Consider the following 18,086-nt stretch of genomic DNA (forward strand, 5'->3'; position numbering starts at 1 on the left):
AGGTCAGACGGCCGGCAACCGCTGCCTGCAGCACCTTCCTACCTAGTCCGGCATCTGCCGAACAGTAGGTATGAACCTTGTAGAATCTTGTGAAAGTATGCAACAACTACCAAGTAGCTGCCTTGCAAACTTGAGCTGCCGAGGCCTGGTGGTGAACAGCCCAGGATGCCCCCACCACCTGGGTGGAGTGAGCCTTTAGCCTCGGAGGGGGAAATCTGTCCTTTACTCGATAGTCTTCCAAGATGACCCAGTGAATCCAGCGAGCGATGGTAGATATAGAAGCAGGGAGACCCTTACGACGACCCTCAGCGATGACAAACGGAGTCAGAGCGCCTGAAAGAAGCCGACCTTGAGAGGTAGCTACACAAGGCTCTAACCAAATCGAGGTTATGTAGGGCCTTCTCGAGTGGATGTACGGGAGACGGGCAAAAAGAAGACAACACGATGTCCTCATTTAAGTGGAAGGCAGAGACCACCTTAGGCAAGAAGGATGGTACTGGCCTAAGAACTACCTTGTCCTGATGGAGGACAAGGAATGGCAGGAAAGAGCTGCCAGTTCTGAAGCTTTTCTGATGGACATGATGGCTATCAGGAAAGCGACCTTACAGGAAAGGAAGGTCAAAGAAATTTCCTGAATAGGCTCGAAAGGAGGGGCCTGAAGAACACCTAACACAAGGTTAAGATAACACGGATCTACTGGCTGACGATAGAATGATGCTAAATGAGCAACGCCCTGAAGGAAGGTCTTCACCTGGTGACGGGAGGCTAAATTATGCTGAAAAAGGTTGGAAAACGCAAACCTGATCTTTGAGCGTACTGAGAGATAAACTCGAATCAAGGTCAGATTGAAGAAATGTCACAATGGAAGGCAGAAAAAAGGACATGGGAGCTGAATGGTTCTCATCACACCACTGAAAAAAAGCCTTCCAGGTACGGTGATATATGCGAGAGGAAGCGGGCTTTCTTGCACTGATCATGGTCTGTATGACCTGGGAAGAAAAACCCGTCTCCTTCAGTACCGCGGCTTCAACTGCCATACCATTAAATTGAGATATCGAAAATTCGGGTGGAAGAGTGGACCTTGAGAGAGAAGGTCTGCACAATCTGGGAGTTTCCAGGGAACATCTGCGGGCAGATTGACCAGTTATGGATACCAGGCCCTCATGGGCCAGTCCGGAGCCACCAAGAGGACCGGAACTCCCTCCAGTTTGATTAACTTGAAGACTCTGGGGATCAATGGCAGGGTCTTAAAGAGATAAGAAAGGTGGAATTGAGACCATGGAATGACTAGGGCGTCATAAGCGATTGCCAGAGGATTGCATGACCTGGCTACGAAGTGAAGGACCTTGTGATTCATCCACGACGCCATTAGGTCGACATTGGGAGTGCCCCACCTTTGAGAAATGTGATCGAACACCTCTCAGTGAAGAGACCACTCGCCTGAAGACAGTCCCTGATGACTTAGGAAGTCAGCTGCCCAATTCTCCACACCTGGTATGTTGACTGCTGATATTGCTGGGACGTGATGTTTGGCCCAAGTCAGGATCCCTGAGACCTCCGACAGGATGGACTTACATAAATCATCAGGGCGGGACCCGAAGTAAGCCATGGCTGTGACTTTGTCGGACTGGATCTGAATTGGCTGGCCCGCAAGAAGATCCTGCCAATGAAGTAGAGAGGTAAATGGCCCTGATTTCCAGCAGGTTGATGGGAAGGGAGGACTCTAGGGCATTCCAACCACCCTGAGCAGTGTGGTGAAGAAAAACTGCTCCCCACTCTAGAAGACTGGCGTCCGTCGTGATATCTAGCCAGGGAAGAGGGAGAAACAATCTCCCGAGGCGGATGGAGGAGGAGAGGGTCCATCAAGATAGAGACTGTCTGACTGGAGGAGGCAAAAGAATCGGACAATCCAAGGAGGAAGTCCGCTTGTCCCAAGCCGACAGGAGAGCCAATTGAAGAGGGTGGGTATGGAACTGGGCAAAGGGAATGGCCTCCATGGCAGCGATTATCTTCACCAGGACTCACATGGAGAATCGCAGACAGTGAGGGGATGGGCATCTTAGAACGTGGATACGCAGGCTGAGAGCCGTGATCCTGTCCTCTGTGAAGAGAACCCTGGCCAGGGAGGTGTCGAACTTCATGCCCAGAAAGATTCCTCGCTTGGACGGAACCAGGGAAGACTTGACCTTGTTCACAATCCAACTGAGATGGGCGAGAGTGTTCAGGGTGATCTGGAGGCTCTGGTAGCAGTCCCGGTAGGACGGCCCCTTGATTATTAGATCGTCCAAATAGGGAATAATGACTATCCCCTTGGAGCGAAGAATGGCCATGACAGTCGCCATCACCTTGGTGAACACTCTGGGAGCAGATACTCAATTAGTAGTGGTCCTGCTGGATCGCAAATCGGAGAAATCTCTTGTGAGTTGCGCAAATTGGGATATGCAGGTAAGCATCCTGAATGTCCACCGAGGAGAGAAACTCCTCGAGTTCCATGGAAGATATAACTGAGTGGAGGAAAGATATAACTGAGTGGAGGGACTCCATTCTGAAGTGATGGAGCTACACCCGCCAGTTCAGGCGCTTGATATCCAGAATTGGGTGAAGAGATCTGTCCTTTTTTAGCACCACAAAAAAGTTGGAATAAAAACCCGTGAAGGGCTCTTCTGAGGGGATGGGAATGATGACTCCTGCTAACAAAAGGGCGTCGATGGCTTTGAAAAAACCTGAACCATGTGACGGATCCCTTGGGAGAGTGAGATAAAAGGAAACGACTGGGTGGGATATAGGAAAACTCCATCTTGTAGCCTGTGGAGACTAATTCTTTGACCGAGGCGTCGTCGACCGCTGCCAACCATGCGTCCCGGAAGAGGAGGAGATGGCCACCCACTCTGAGAGGATTCCCAGGTGGGGGTGACCCATTATGCAGAGGTGAATCTGCTAGAGCGGGATCCTGAAGACTTGTTAGGGCGTCCCTTTCTGCGCCGGGGTGGTGGCAGGCTTGTATGAAGGCTTTCTTCTTTCCCTTTGGGCCGGAGAGCCCTAGTAAAGGAGACGGGAAGAGAGTGGAAAAAAAAAACCCCGTGCTTAAGCACTTTTCAAACTGGAGGGGCGTGGCTACTGCCCTCTAGCCCCTATAACTTCCGATGTGTCCCCCCCGCCCGGAGAGAAGGCAGGTCAGTGACGCTGCATTGGTGGGGAGGAAAGAGAGGCACGGTACCTGCGACGCTGCGGTCTTTTGTGTATCCAGGCCTCTTCTCCGCATCTGGGTTGGCGTCAGGAGCCCTGGGGTTAGCGGGGGGTCACTGGAGGGCGTCCATCCCGCACTGTCCCGGTCCCAGACAGTGCAGAAGACGGGATAAACCCGTCAAGGGGGAAGGTCACTTCTAGTGACCTCGTCTTCCTCCCGGCCCGCTCCGAGGAGGGGGATGGGATCAGAGGCGGCAGGACCGATCCGCTCCATCCATCTTGAACACCGGGAGGTGACAGGGAAGGGGCCCTGCCTCACAGACCGAGAGTGGGCGATGTGGCGACACTACATTGCTCTCGGTCGCACCTGTGCGGGAAAACAGGGTGAGACATTACACCCTGTTACCCTGGGAAGGAAGAATCTGTAAGAAAAAAGGGAAAAGATTAATACAAACAAAACAGGTACCTAAAAAGGGAGAAAGACGGATCTGGGATCAGATCCAGGTCCGCCTCCTACTGACACTAAGCTTAAACTGACGAGCTTAGTGCCAGTCGGTAGGTGTATACTGCTGAGGAGGAGCCAATTCTTTTTTTTCTAGCATAGAGTCAGCCTACTAGCAACAACAGCATACACCCATGGTTACCGGTGTCCCCCAATGAGGCGATAAAGAAATATAGGTAACGACTGACTCTGGAATGCTGTTTACTGCTGTGTACACTTCTTCAGGTGGCATGTAACAGATGCGGAAGTATAAATAGCACTGAGAGAAGTCATAAAGTTGAGTCAAATGACCAGAACTGCAAGCGCCCCTTTTGGTAGTGGCACATGCGCTGCAAAAACTCAGAAAAAGGGAACTTTCGCCCAAGGGTCTCCAGTTAAATGGCTGAAACACATACCTGTTTGCGGCCACTGAGAAGAAAGAACCATGGAGAAGAATCACGGCACATGCACTCAAGAGGCAGTAGAAACCATAATATTAAAAAACTATATGCTAAAAAATATATGTCAAAAAAAATATATGTATCGGCTGATAGCCTAATGATTTACTAATATGTCATAAGTAAAATGCCAAACATGGAGTGTAAACCATGATGTGCTAAATGATAATCAAAAAATAATATGCAAATAATAACCAATGATACTGATACCAACAAATGTGCAGGTGCAGACATAAAATGTGAATTACCTATATGTAAGGAGAATCAATCCCCAAAGTATAACAGACCAATGAAAAAAATGGTCTGGGAAGGTGCAAGTGCAATGAACTAAGCTAACAATGACAGTGATATAAAATATAATTAGAAAATTACCTGCGTATTTATATAAAAAGCCAACATTATGCAAATATAAAATATAAGAAAACATAACTTCCAATACAATATCAGAACAGATACACTGTATAGTTTTCCTCTATGGAAAATTAAGAGAATCTGAACAAAAGTTTTCCTTGCTACTAAAGTTCCATCTCAAATCTCCAATAACAATACATCAATGAAGCTCTGTACCTAGAAATACACAAGAAAATTAATAAATATCTTTTTTAAATTATTTAATAATAACCGACACCATCAATCAAAACATTACAGAAAAGTATCAAATCCTGGATTTTCATTGAGGCCGGGGGGCGAAATCATACCCGATCTATATATTTATTTGTATCAAGCTGCACCAGCCTCTTACTCCCAATGTCATGTTGTCTATGCCTTCAATAGGTAATAATTTAGCGTTGCCCTAACGGAGCTTTTTAAAGTATTTCAGAATAATTTTAAGAGAAGTGACGTCATTGACTTGTTGAGCCTTTTCAATATCTCTAACATGTCCGCTTACTCGGAGACACAATTCCTTGGTGGTTACACCAATATATATTTTCCTACATGGACATTCGGCATAGAGTATAACCCCTGTCAAACTACATGTAAGATGATGTCTGATTTTGAAGTTTTTGCTACCAAATTTGAAAATTCTGTAACTATATCAAGACTAAGACAGGGCCTAAAGAAAAAATCTTGTAGATGGTCCTGTGGTGTCAAAAAGAGGTTGCGTAATCTTTAAATTCCAGAGATCTCCTAGCTGCAGGTTTGGAAAATGGAAGCAAGAACTTGTATAAAATTGGATCAAACAGTAATATGCTCCAATGTGGTTGAAAAATGGCAATCATCTCCTTCAGCTTTGCATTGTATGCTATGATGTTCCCAGCTTGCTTCTTTTTTTATTTGGACATTGTGGTTTATTCTTGGCTCTTCTTTTGGCTTGTCTGTATTTGTATTTAATCAGTCAATTATCTCTCTCCTGAAAACAATGACTTAAAGCCAGGGTTTGCTTTCCAAAAAATACAATGTGCATGAAATCCATTTTAATCTGAAGAACCAGCCAACTGGAATCCCTCAGACCGTAGAGGATGGGAAGATGAGCAGAATCAGCACACAATCAATTCACAGCTGTTGTTTTCTAGAAAATGTTAGAATTCTCTTCATCTGTACTCAATGTATATAGCTAAGAAATCCAAGTCTCTACCACTTTAATATATAAGATGGATATTCTTGTCATTGTTGTTAAGATCTTCCATAAATGGCAAACTCCTGATCAATAAACTCCCACAAAAATATGATGTCGTCAATATACCAAATTCAGCCATGGACACGGGTGATGCTAGGGACAGGATGCATCATGAAAATGGTGTTTCTATGCTCCCAAAATAACTTTAGAAGGAGGGGCACAAAAAGTCCCCATAGCAGTAGCTTGCAATTGAAGATAGTAGCGGTTTTTAAAAACTAAGTAATATCCAGAATAAAATTCTAGTAATAACAAAGAATTGTACAACTCATGATCCAAATTACTTCTCAAAAACCAGGTCACTGCTGCAATTGCATTTTCATGTTTAATGGAAGTATACAGTGACTCAACATCAGCAGTAACGAAAATGGTTGCATCATCAAGAACTAAATTTTCCAATCTATTCAGAACCGATGTAGTATCCTTTAAAAAATAAAGCAATATAGACACTATTGGTTTCAGATCGCACAAATTGGCCTAACAGTTTACACAAATTGCCATTACATGCCACAATGCATTGGCCAGGAGGATCTTCATAATCCTTGGGAATTTTTGAAAGTAAGTAAAAAGTTGATTTACTTGGATTAGATATTTGGAGAGATTCAAATATTTTCTAAAGGTATGATTCCCTTCTCGTATGCCCGACATAAAATAAGTTTGAGTTCCCCTTGAAAAAAACAAACTGTAGGATTAAACATATTTTTGTATTATTTATAATCTTTCAGAAGTTTAGAAGCCTGTCACTCATATTTATTGACTGTAGATAACCAGGCTTCCCCCTTTAGCTACTGGTTTGAAAACCATGTCATTCTAGGTGATCAATTCCTTAAAGGGGTTCTCTGAGAAATGTAATAAATAAAATAAAGAATACAGATTTAAATTTTAAACATTTTGCCAAATTCCTTTACTTAGCAAAAAGGAATGCTTTATCTACTCCACTCTGTCAGGATTTTAAAGATGGCAACTGCCATCTAATTGTCTTCTGAAAGCTAGGACGGGCTGCACATTCAGCAGGACGGGCTGCGTGAAGCACAATAGAGACGCACTAAAACTGTCACGCTGACTGAGGAGTCGTCAACTAAAGAAAGGTTTTTATCTTCTCCTTTATTCGGGCTCCACTCCATGTCCTGTAGGGTTGACTGTACAGAGGAATGTGTGTTCACGATGCCTGACTGGAGCCTGCTCTGACATGTCTTCCATCTCAAGCAGATGTTTTTCATGCAGCCCGTCCTCTGAAGGGATGGGTTGTGATTGATGGCAGTTGTCATCTTTAAAATCCTGACAGACCAATATATCACTGGAAACAGAGTATTGGGATCTCCTCAAATAGCCCTTCTGTCAATCCTTCTTTCCATAGGTACACAAAAGAAGGATCTACTTTGATTTTGCTTAACAGCGGCACGGACGGTAATTCCACGGTTTTGGAAACTTAAAAAAAACCTTAACATACTAGATTGGTATAAGGAAATGGTGAATCTATGTAGAATGGAAGAGTTGTCTGCAGAATGTAATGGAACCAATGATAAATATAGAAGGGTTTGGAGCGGATGGATTCGGTTTCAGAACTCACCTGATTTTCATAACCTGTTCTAATAGTTTCAACAGATACTAGTAATTGTGTGCATAATTAGTCACACGGTATAAGGACCTCCACCCCCACCCCTGCCCCCCTTTGACCTTTTGTCTTTTCTTTTCTCTATCCTTTTACATGGGATTTTCAGATACAATATTGAATTTTCCTCAGCATATATGATTTTCTTACAACATTATATGGTTCAATATACTACCATTTGAATTGATATTTAAAAAAAAAAAGTGACCTCATTTGAAATTTGGCCATTTTTCTATATTTTCTTCAAAATCGAATACAATATATTTTTCTTGATTTGCAAAATGTAAAATGATTAATAATTAATGATTAATTGTTGTTTAATTTTTTTTTATTTTTTTTTATATATAAAAAAAAAAAAATATCCTGACAGCGTGCACTAGATAAAGCATGCCTTTTTGCTAAACAAAGGTAGATAGAAAAATGTTTATTTAAATGTGTATTATTTAATTACATTTCTCGGAGAACCCCATTAATGGGAACCGATGCACAGGCAGCATGAATCAGACGCTGGCTGCCTGATGGTATTTTTGACTCTCAAATGCTGCGTTTCAGATAGAAACACATCCTAACTAAGGACATAATCTGCAAGGAGTTTGTATGTTCCTCCCATGTTTGTGTGGGATTCCTCCCACACTCCAAAGACATACAGATTGTGATCCCCAATCTAAATTCCCTATCAGGGCACTGATGTCTGTAAAGCGCTGTGGAATATGTTGGGAAAGCATAATAATAATAATCAGTGGCGTAACTAGTGTCCTATAGACCCCGGCGCAAAATTTGGACCTGGGCCCCCTCCTGCACGTTGGTCAGATGTATGGGCCCTAGTAGACTTCTAAATCCTATAAGGACATACGTGTTGCCCCCGCCTCCATTATATAGTAATGTCTCCAAGCCTGAGCCCTTTCCTGGTATATATGTCCCCCATCCTGAGCCCCTTCCTGGTATATATGTCCCCCATCCTGGGTTCCTTCCAGGTGCATATGTCCGTTCTGCCACTGTTCTCTAATAAATATTATATTTAAACTTAATGTTTGTAATGAAGACAGACACCATGTGAATTACTTTTATTCATTTTTTTTATTTTAAAACTGGAACTTTCCATGAAAATCTATCAATCCCAAATCAAATAGATACCCTTTACATGAGGAAGAACTGACATTTCTGAACGTAGCAAGGCTTAATATGTACAATCTATATTTCCAGTATATTATACCCAATTATCATAATACCAAACCTATTATACATATATAGTGCAGACTCAAAAAATGCAGCAGTCCATAAAAATAGAGGCTAGTAGCAAGAAAACTGGCACAAAAGTTTCTGAATTCCCGTCTATAGCTTTTCAATATAAAAATAATAGGATAAGGAATTTAATAAAGATATTCAAGTAATGCCAATTCTAGATATTTCATGAAAATATGCCAACTCATAAAAAAACACCACCCTAAGGTCTCGAATATCAATAGTGGGGATTTATCATTGAATGTGTCTTCTATGTACTTTCATATCATTTGAATACAGAAACCGATATAGAAAATAAGATTATGTATTTCTTTTTATTCTGTATCTGCTTTATAGTAACCACATAGGAATCTGTAATATGGAGACATTGACTTTGATGGGAGAGTTTCCTAGCCTTGCTCTGTGACAATCACCTACTGTGAATGGTGTGATCCTGTTTATCTATATAAAAATGTCATTGTCACTCCACCGAGCAGTGATCTCTACAGAACAGGAAGGATCAGTCCACTATGGAGCTCAGTGTGAAAACTGCAAGATTTCAAGTTTGAAATATTTTTTTTTTTATATTTTTAATACTATGTGAAATGGAAAAAATTAGATTTAAAAAAAAAACAATACGTGGTTTACATTTTTAATTTTTTTTTTTTCCTCCAGAGAAATAGTAATTTAAAATGTAACTGCTGAGACATCACCACTGAAAATGCCAATGACACCTGAGACTCAACTTTGGTTTTTAAAATCACCATGATGAGATGTGGCTTTTTAGTGTCGGAGGTACAACATATGAATGAATGTCTAAAAATAATTTGCTGCTATAGAAGCACTGATGAAAGCTAGTAGTTTACAATAGTTTGCCCACATTATTAAATCAATATTAATTAACCTGTAGGATTTTTTGAGGTTCATGAAACTGGCAGCTAAAGGGTTTTAGTATGGTCTTATCGCAGCTATGGTAGTGGGGGAGGGCTCCTGCTGAAGACAGTTACCCGACAGCCAGAGATTTGGTCTGAACTTTGGTATTTAAAAAAAAAAATAAATAAAAAAAGGGGGGAATGAGGGATGGTCAATCTTCTGAGGTACAGAGGGGAATTATGTATGAATATATCCGTTTTGATTGAAAGAATAAAAGAAGGCAAGGATGTTCATTTAAGCATAATTTCTAAATTGAAGGTTTGTCAATGTTGTGGATATTTTAAGTACTGGCATGAAGCAATATTGCTTGTAAATTACTTTTTAGACGTGTCCATGAAGAGAACACAACACTTGAAGGAAGTTCTAAAACTGCCTCACACTGCTAAGTGAGCAGTCAAGACATCCATATAAATCAGACGGAGATCAGACCAGAATGTACAGACTGGCCGGCGGCTCTCCTGAGCCGACCATGACGGCTTCATATATTTCTATGAGGCTGTCATGCTTGAGTCAGGAGAGCCGCTGGCCAGTCCGAGCATTGCGGTCTGATTTATACAGTCGTCTGACTGCGCCTTAATAGTCATCTGGGCGGTGCCTTCGTGGAGACTTGTCCTGGTGTCCACGCTATTGGCATACCCACTGGGCCTTGAGTGATGTCCCGTTCAGTACAGCTAAAATATGACATCAGCGAGACATCAATTGGTTGTCCCCTTTTGGGGATAATTTTTTTTTCTTCCTTAAATGCGTGTATTTTGGATAAAAAACATTTTTTTTTAATGGGTTTCATTAAAAAAGTTTTGCACCACTTCGATAGGCTGTCTCCACTGTCTATTGCTGGCTGCAGAATGGATTAACTAAGAATCTACTAGTGAGCTCATTCTGAGAGTAGAATGGAAGAGTTTCCTTATCTGTCCTCCTGAGCTCCTCTTAGACCAGATCCGTACAAAGTGTGGCCTGCGGGCCACATCCGGACCATCGGCTGTTCAAGTCAGTGCACCAGAGACAGGAGCAGAGCGCTGGGGAACAGGAGCGAGTATGTGGCTTTTTTTTTCTTTTCATGTGTATGAGATGTTTGCATGTGCATAGGAGGCAATGCGGTGGCTCACACTGTACGCAGGGAGGCCATGTGGTGGCTCACGCTGCACGCAGGGAGGCCATGCAGGGGGGCTCACGCTGCACGCAGGGAGGCCATGCAGGGGGCTCATACTTATATAAGGGGATGTCAGCATACTTAATTCTTCTCAATATTAAGTGATGCAATTATTTATATTAAAAAAAATTATAATTAATATGTTAATATTAATATTGAGCAGAAATAATTTCAGCCTATTGGTTCGGCCTCCAGAACAGTCAGTGTCTCTCATGTGGCTCTTTGGGAAAATTAATTACCTGCTCTGTCTTAAGTGATTGAGGACTACAGACCCCATCGCATTTCACTGTGAAGGGAAACAAAGAGCCTGTAAAAGCCAAACGATGCAAGATTATTAATGAAACTGAATTGCATTTGTAACAAAAATAAAAAAAATTGTCCTCAGGTGGACAACCCCTGTAAATGCAGAATGGGCCTGCTAACAGCAACTAATCCCCACTGCAGTACCGTCCTGATAATTATAGGTATGCTGTGGTTTTTAGATGCTTTCCCAAGTAGTAAAAATCAGTTACATGACAACAAAGGAAGGTATTTAAAAGGCCAACTGCAGTGTGCTAGCATTAAAAGCCGCCCCTGTGCCATTGTAATGAATGCTTATATATCTGAACATAGGCAGAAGCCGTCAGCGTCACTATATTTGATTAGCCATAATGGATACCAGGTTGGCCGACACTTGTTTTGCAATAATTAAAAAGGAAGATATATATATACCTATATATAAAAAAAGTAACTAACATGCAAGCAAGAGACTCATTCTACACAAACAATGACACATATGACATGCCAAACCAAGAAGTAGAAATTATGAGATCCGCTAAGGAACATACAAGAGTCCTACACTTTAGGTTACAGGCAATTATGTTCTTGTGCTATTAATACTATTGCAATGATGTCTTTAGTGTTGCAGTGTTAATTGTGAGCATTTTCAATAAAAAAAAAAAATTGACGAAAGGCTTAGAAATACAATAATCACACCATCGAATTATATAATGAACCCCAGAACACCCAGCAGAAGCCACTTATTGATAAATTGTTATTAGCAGATATGTGCAGGTTTCTTCCATCGTAAAGCACTGCCTCCTTGTATAGTACCATCATCACACAGACTGCAGGGCACTGGGGGCTTAAACATGTCCGCTGATGGAAGGGCATGTAAAGCGACACATCCATCAGCAGCCTCTATTAAAAACACACGGGGTATGGGAAGCTAGCGCATGAGCAGCATTTTTGATAGATGCCACTAAAGGGAGATTTTGGGTTGGAGGCTCCTTCACCGGCGACCATGTTTAGGACTGCACTTTACAGAACTTGGTGCAGATTGGCACATCCTGCCATTTCCAGCACCTTTCTGAGAATTATCATAAAGGGGGACAACCCTTTTAAGTTCTAGAAAAGTAAAAAAAAACAGAAAAAAACAAAACAGAAGCAGCAAAACGAACAAATCATCTCACATTTAACATGAGACTGATTTCAATTTAAAATCAGCTTAAAGTAATCGTTTGTAGTCCTAGAAAAATAGTGTCTAGATACGGATACTGTATCTTATAGGAACAGTTACCTTGTGCTCTTACGGTTAATATATCATGGGTCACATAACAATGAGGGGTACCACTGCCAGTGTGGAGCTCCAGGTATATGCCAGGGTACAGAGATTCAGACCTCAGCTAAGATTAATACGGCCCTTTAGTTGTGCACTGGGAATGGGCCGAGCAGATTAAAGCGCATTGCGTCTCAACGCATTGCTCATCTCAGTCTTCAGATCTTGGTCTTTGTGGGTCACACTGGGACATAATCCATTATTAAAGTGTTATTACTGATAATATGGCATAAGATGGACCATGGGCTACAGGAGCGGACATACCACTGGTGCAACCAGTGCAGCCACACAGGGGCCGAAGAGGTCAGGGGGCCACTTCTACCTCCAAAGCAGGTGGAATTGTGCATTATGATGAGCTATTGGGCTGCAAAGGACCCATATACTCCTCTTGCACAGGGACCCTCTTCTGTCTGTGTTCGCCAGCAATGGGCCAGAAATAACGTAATATACTTCTAGAGCTTCTAGGATCCTTTAAACAATATGACAATTTTGCTCAAACTTTTTGTAAAAGGAGCTGCAACACTCTGCCCTCTGCTGCCTACAGTGTAGGGCCGCAGCCAACACCGAACTGAAGACCCCATTAAAAATGTCACCTAATGATATGGAGTTTCCTCTAGCTTTATAGACAGTCTGTCAGCACAAAATGACTGACCAAACCAAACACAGGTGCTTTATACAACCCTAACGTAGCAGAACAGTTCAGTGCCCCCCATCTACTGGATTTCATGTGTTTCTACTCCCCAGTTCTGGCTATACAGGAGCCAGAAGAGCATGAAGATAGATGGAAAACAAGTAGGTGAGAACGTGCACTTAACTGTTGGGCCATGGCAAGGGTGCACCATGTGCCTCTGCTTGGTTTGAAATGTAATTTTTTACTGATAGACTCCCTTTAATTGCAGCGATATGGTTTTGATCAAGTATTAATGCAATGGCAGGGTGCCAATAGTACCTGCATCTGCCGACACCTGGGGCGCCACGTCCAGGCCCACAGGTTAGAGAACGCCAGCCTGTAGGCTTCTAGAGACCCATCCCTTACGTGTGCATCATTGGTCTCCAGCTGCTGTCTCTTTATTGGTATAAAATTACTACTCCCAGATTTAACCAGCAGCTCGATGCCATCACAACATGCTGGGAGTTATAGTTGTGCCCCAGATGGATATCCTAAGGTTAGAAAACAATACTCTACATGAACCGTCTGGCCGTGCAAACTTTGGCAATATAATGTTCTGTGACATAAGACATACATACACACACAAGTTAATAGGTAAAGTCTATCAGATTAAAAATAGTCTATGGTTCTAAAAAGATGTTTAGGTAAAATTTAAATCATCTGCATAAAAAGCTTGTAGTTTTGCTTAAAATAATAATTAAAAAAAAATAAAATAAAAACGTGAACCATTTTCTGGTCAGCCGTCGTTCATTTTGCATTTCATTGATCAGCGAGACCAAATAGGATTGATCGTCTTTTCCTTTCTATTCTTCCTTCTTTTCAGGCAGCTCTGTGGAAAAATCTTCAGTGATTTTCTCATCATTTATGGTGGAAGCTGCAGCATTGTCCACTTCGGCCAGAGGTTCGCTCGCCGGAGCGGCTTCTGAAGGGTCGCTCACCGGATCCTCAAAGGCGATTAAAGAGTCCTGTTCAGCAAGTGCATGATCCAAGCCGGAGTGTGACATGGGGAAATCAGGAGGGGGCGCTTCAGACACCGTCACGTGTTCTGGAAATAGAGGAGTTGTCAGGTACTGTGAAAAAATACTAATCACGAGGAATACAACAGTTTTTACATTTGCATCACGTCAATTTTTCAGGGTGTTTGCAGCATTTTTTTTCACCCAGAGAAAGCAACGAGAAAGTGAAAAAATGCTTTAAAAAAACGTAACTGCTTTTTTTGTTGCACTTTTAGTGAATAAAACTAACTTTACTAAACATGTACTGTAGACAAAACACACATGTAATCCGTACCAAAAACGCCAAAAATCAGGCGCGCAACTCTAGTGTCTTTTCTGATTTCCTCTCAGCTGATTTATAACCACAAAGTTCAACTCAACTTTCATGCGGCCTGTGGTCATCAATCAGCTGAAGGGAGCTCAGAAAAAAAACCCATAAAAGAATGCTGACTTTGATATTTAATTCTGCAGTCAGCAATAAGGTTACACAAGTCAAACTCTGAACATTTTTTAATGAAACCTTATGCCAAAAATGATTTTTTTGGCCCAAATTACATGCAAGTAAAAAAAAGAAAAAATGCCCTCAAAAGGTGTTCATAGCCTTCAAAAAATTTTGCAGAGCTGAAAGAAAGTCATAAGAAACACTCTTTGACTAGTTTAAAGAAAAAAGCAGAAGGTAAGAATACATAATTGTCGGCTCACCATTAATCTGTCATGTTGGGGACATACCCATCAATTGAAATAAAGCACATACCAATATAAGCATTCAGTTCTTCGGCAGTCATGATCTTGTCTGCGCCAGTGGGAGGATCCGGCGTAACATCGAGGAGAGGCGGAGAGGTCACATCCAGCAGTTGTGTAAGATCAGGAATCTCGGGTATCAGAACGTCAGAAATGTCTGGAAATCCTAATAAAGAAAGACATGTCAATTTAAAGAAGCACGCCAACCAAACTTTTTATTGCCTAAAACTGTGTAAATATATATAGTCTATGTATTGTCTATGCTTACCGATCGCAGTCTTCCCCAGTTTCCAGCGCTGCTCCATTCCTCTTCTCACTCATGTGATAACTATTCCAACTTGTCAGATCACACTGGTGTATATGCGTGAGCCGGAATTTGTTTTTACATTGTAAGTCTTTAAAAGGGACTTCCGGATTTCACCTACCTGCAGTGTCATCTGGTAAGTCTGAATAAAAGTCACATGAATGAGAAGAGGACCGGAGTGGCACTGGAAACTGGAGAAGACGGGGATCGATAAATATAGCAACCCCCTTACACTACATAACCATTTACACAGGTATAGGCGATAAAAAGTTTGGTTCGGAGTGCTTCTTTAATTAAGAAGCAGGTTAAACCCTGAGATAGCCGAGATGATTGGCAGGTAAGGGTCAGAGGTGGAGGATCACTCCTGGGCAGGTCTTACATCTTCTCATGATGGTAACTAGCCACATTACCGATACATGCAGGGTGTGTTTTCCTGCATTAGTACCTGGATTCACAACTCTTTGCACTGGTGGGGGCAGAACAAGTGCCGCTTCTCCTTGATGTATAGGTGTATTCTGTGTCTCTGCCAAATGAAGAGCTTCCTCCACTGGGTCCATGTGGGGTTCTGGGGCCAAAAGAGGAGCCTGCCAACACAACAATGGGACATTTCATCAATAGATTTTCTAAACTAAACAGTTTATTAATGAAGTAATAATATTAAATAATGTCTCTAAATAACATTAACATTTGTAGGAAATACAAAGAACATTTGTTAAATGACCTATAATTTAAATTAATGAATCTGCCTCATACCTCACTGTATCCATTGGTCGGAGGTACAACGGGTTCTTCAGCCGGTAATGGTGAAGGGGGCTTTAACTCAGAATTTTTGTTTGGGGTAACAGGCTGAGAAGGAATACGATGTAAGTATCCGTATCCTATACCACATCCCAAGCTAGAAGGAAACAAGGCACAGCGTGAGACATTGCCGGCTGCATTTAGACCTCAGCGGTTTCATAAACTGGCTTGTGTGTTAGAGATACTTGAACACCATTACAGTCATCAAAAGGTGCTAGAAATGAAAGAAAATTATTATTATGGCCAGAATTCACTTTAGAAAGCAAGACGTTAAACTCTATATACATGTGTGCTGTGGCTTCAGTTTATAACAGAAGCCTAAATAACGTGTCAGGGCTGTTATAAGATACAAGTGCTTCTCACTAAATTAGATCATCATCAAAAAGTTAATTTATTTCAGTTCTTCCATACAAAAAGTGAAACTCATATATTACCGTATATTCCGGCGTATAAGACGGCCTGGTGTATAAGACGACCCCCCTACTTTCCTGTTAAAATATAGAATTTAGGATATATTCACCGTATAAGACTACCCCTTTTCCAACGCATACCAAACACCGGTAAAAATTAAAAAAAAACAGATTTGAATTTAACATGGTCCTTTTTTAATTTAAATTCTTATGACATGCAGGTATATAGCAGGAAAACTGTCACTCATAAACATATTAAAATAAGGGGGACCCCACGTCATTTTTTGGGGGGGTCCCCCATTCTAATAGCTAGTAAAGGCTAGGTATTCAGCTGGGGGCTGATATTAGTAGCCTGGGAAGCTCCGTGGGTATTACCCTCTTCCCAGACTTCAAACATCTGCCCCAGCTGTCTGCTTAACCTCCGCTAGAGACTATAATGATGGTGGATCCCACGGCAATTTTCTTTTTAAAAAATCCTTTATTTTAACACTAAATGACAATTGAGGGGTTAATAAAGATGCAGTCCCTAAATTATTAATTTTGTAATTAATTTTTCCCAAAAATGTTGACGTGGGGCTTCGCCATATTTTTGTGTCCAGCCAGGTGCAGCAGGCAGGAACGGGCTGCCCCCAACCACCAGCTGCCTATTTGTACCTGGCCGGACACAACAATATAGGGAAGCCCTTTTTTTTTTTAATTATTTCATGAAATAATTAAAAAAAAAAATACGTGGGGCTTCGCCCTATTTTTGTGTCCAGCCAGGTACAACTAGGCAGCTGGGGACTGGAATCCGCAGCGCAGGGAGGCCCAAGCTTTCTGGGCCCCCCCCCGCTGCAAATTGCAGTCCGCAGCCACCCCGGAAAATGGCGCGTTCATAGAAGCGCCATCTTCTGGCGCTGTGCCCAACTCATCCAGGGCCCTGGTGCGGTGGCTCACTGGGTAATAAAGGGGTTAAGGCCAGCTTGGCATTATCAGCTGGCCCTAAGCCCGAAATTCATGGGGTCACGCCAATATTAGACATGAACACCATGAATTTCTAGTAAAGTAATTAAAAAAAACACAACACCCAGAATAAAGTCCTTTAATTGAAATAAAGACACAATTTTTTAATGTTCTAAATTAAACCATACTTACCATCACGCCCATTCCAGCTGAAGCCAACGATCTCCTGCAATAAAAGAAAAATAATAAAGCAACCTCATCCTTACCTTTCCATGGTTCCCAGGACCGGTCCAGCTCTGCTACATTCACATGACAGGCTGCACCGCAGCAGAACGCTGCCGTTCAGCTTGCCATGCGGCAGACACTGAGAAGCGCAGGCATGCTTGTGCTCCTCAGTGTCTGACTGTGACGGCATCCAGATGAGCCGAGATCATGTCCAATGAACTCGGCTCACCTCATGCACGTCACTGACAGCGTGGGAAAATTCTCCTGCTCCCCGCATGCGCAGTAGAAGTTTCCCACGCTGTCAGTGACGGACGTCCAGGAGGTGAGCTGAGTTCATTGTCGGCTCATCTGGATGCCGTCACAGTCAGACACTGAGGAGCGCAAGCAAGCCTGCGCTTCTCAGTGTCTGCGGGATGACAGGCTGGATGGCAGCGTTCTGCTGCGGTCCAGCCTGTCATCTCGATGTAGCAGAGCTGGAGCCGTCGTGGGAACCATGGAAAGGTAAGGATGAGGTTGCTTTATTATTTTTCTTTTATTGCAGGAGATTGTTGGCTTCAGCTGGAATGGGCGTGATGGTAAGTATAGTTTAATTTAGAACAATAAAGGAATGTGTGTTTATTTCAATTAAAGGACTTTATTCTGGGTGTTGTGTTTTCTTTTAACTTTGACTATGGGGTTAGTAATGGGGGTGTCTTATAGACGCCTCTCCATTACTAACCTGGGCTTGATGTCAGCTGGCATTATAAGC

The 18,086-nt window shown here is 42.3% G+C and overlaps 1 protein-coding gene across 1 annotated transcript in view; it reads right to left on the reverse strand.

Annotated features, from left to right (window-relative positions):
- Positions 1-9,182: 9,182 nt before the first annotated feature.
- GORASP1 (golgi reassembly stacking protein 1) overlaps positions 9,183-18,086 on the reverse strand; it is a 40,563-nt gene continuing 31,659 nt past the window's right edge. The window contains exons 6-9 of the mRNA XM_073677751.1: positions 15,717-15,858; positions 15,409-15,547; positions 14,673-14,825; positions 9,183-13,968 (exon numbers count right to left, since the gene is read on the reverse strand). Of these exons, the coding sequence (XP_073533852.1) occupies positions 13,727-13,968; positions 14,673-14,825; positions 15,409-15,547; positions 15,717-15,858 (676 nt within the window). The 3' untranslated portion in view covers positions 9,183-13,726. The remainder of the gene's footprint in view (positions 13,969-14,672; positions 14,826-15,408; positions 15,548-15,716; positions 15,859-18,086) is intronic.

Source organism: Phyllobates terribilis, unplaced genomic scaffold (genome assembly GCF_046119375.1).
Source record: "Phyllobates terribilis strain yellow unplaced genomic scaffold, ASM4611937v1 Scaffold_4__5_contigs__length_816908805, whole genome shotgun sequence".
Lineage (NCBI taxonomy): Eukaryota > Metazoa > Chordata > Amphibia > Anura > Dendrobatidae > Phyllobates > Phyllobates terribilis.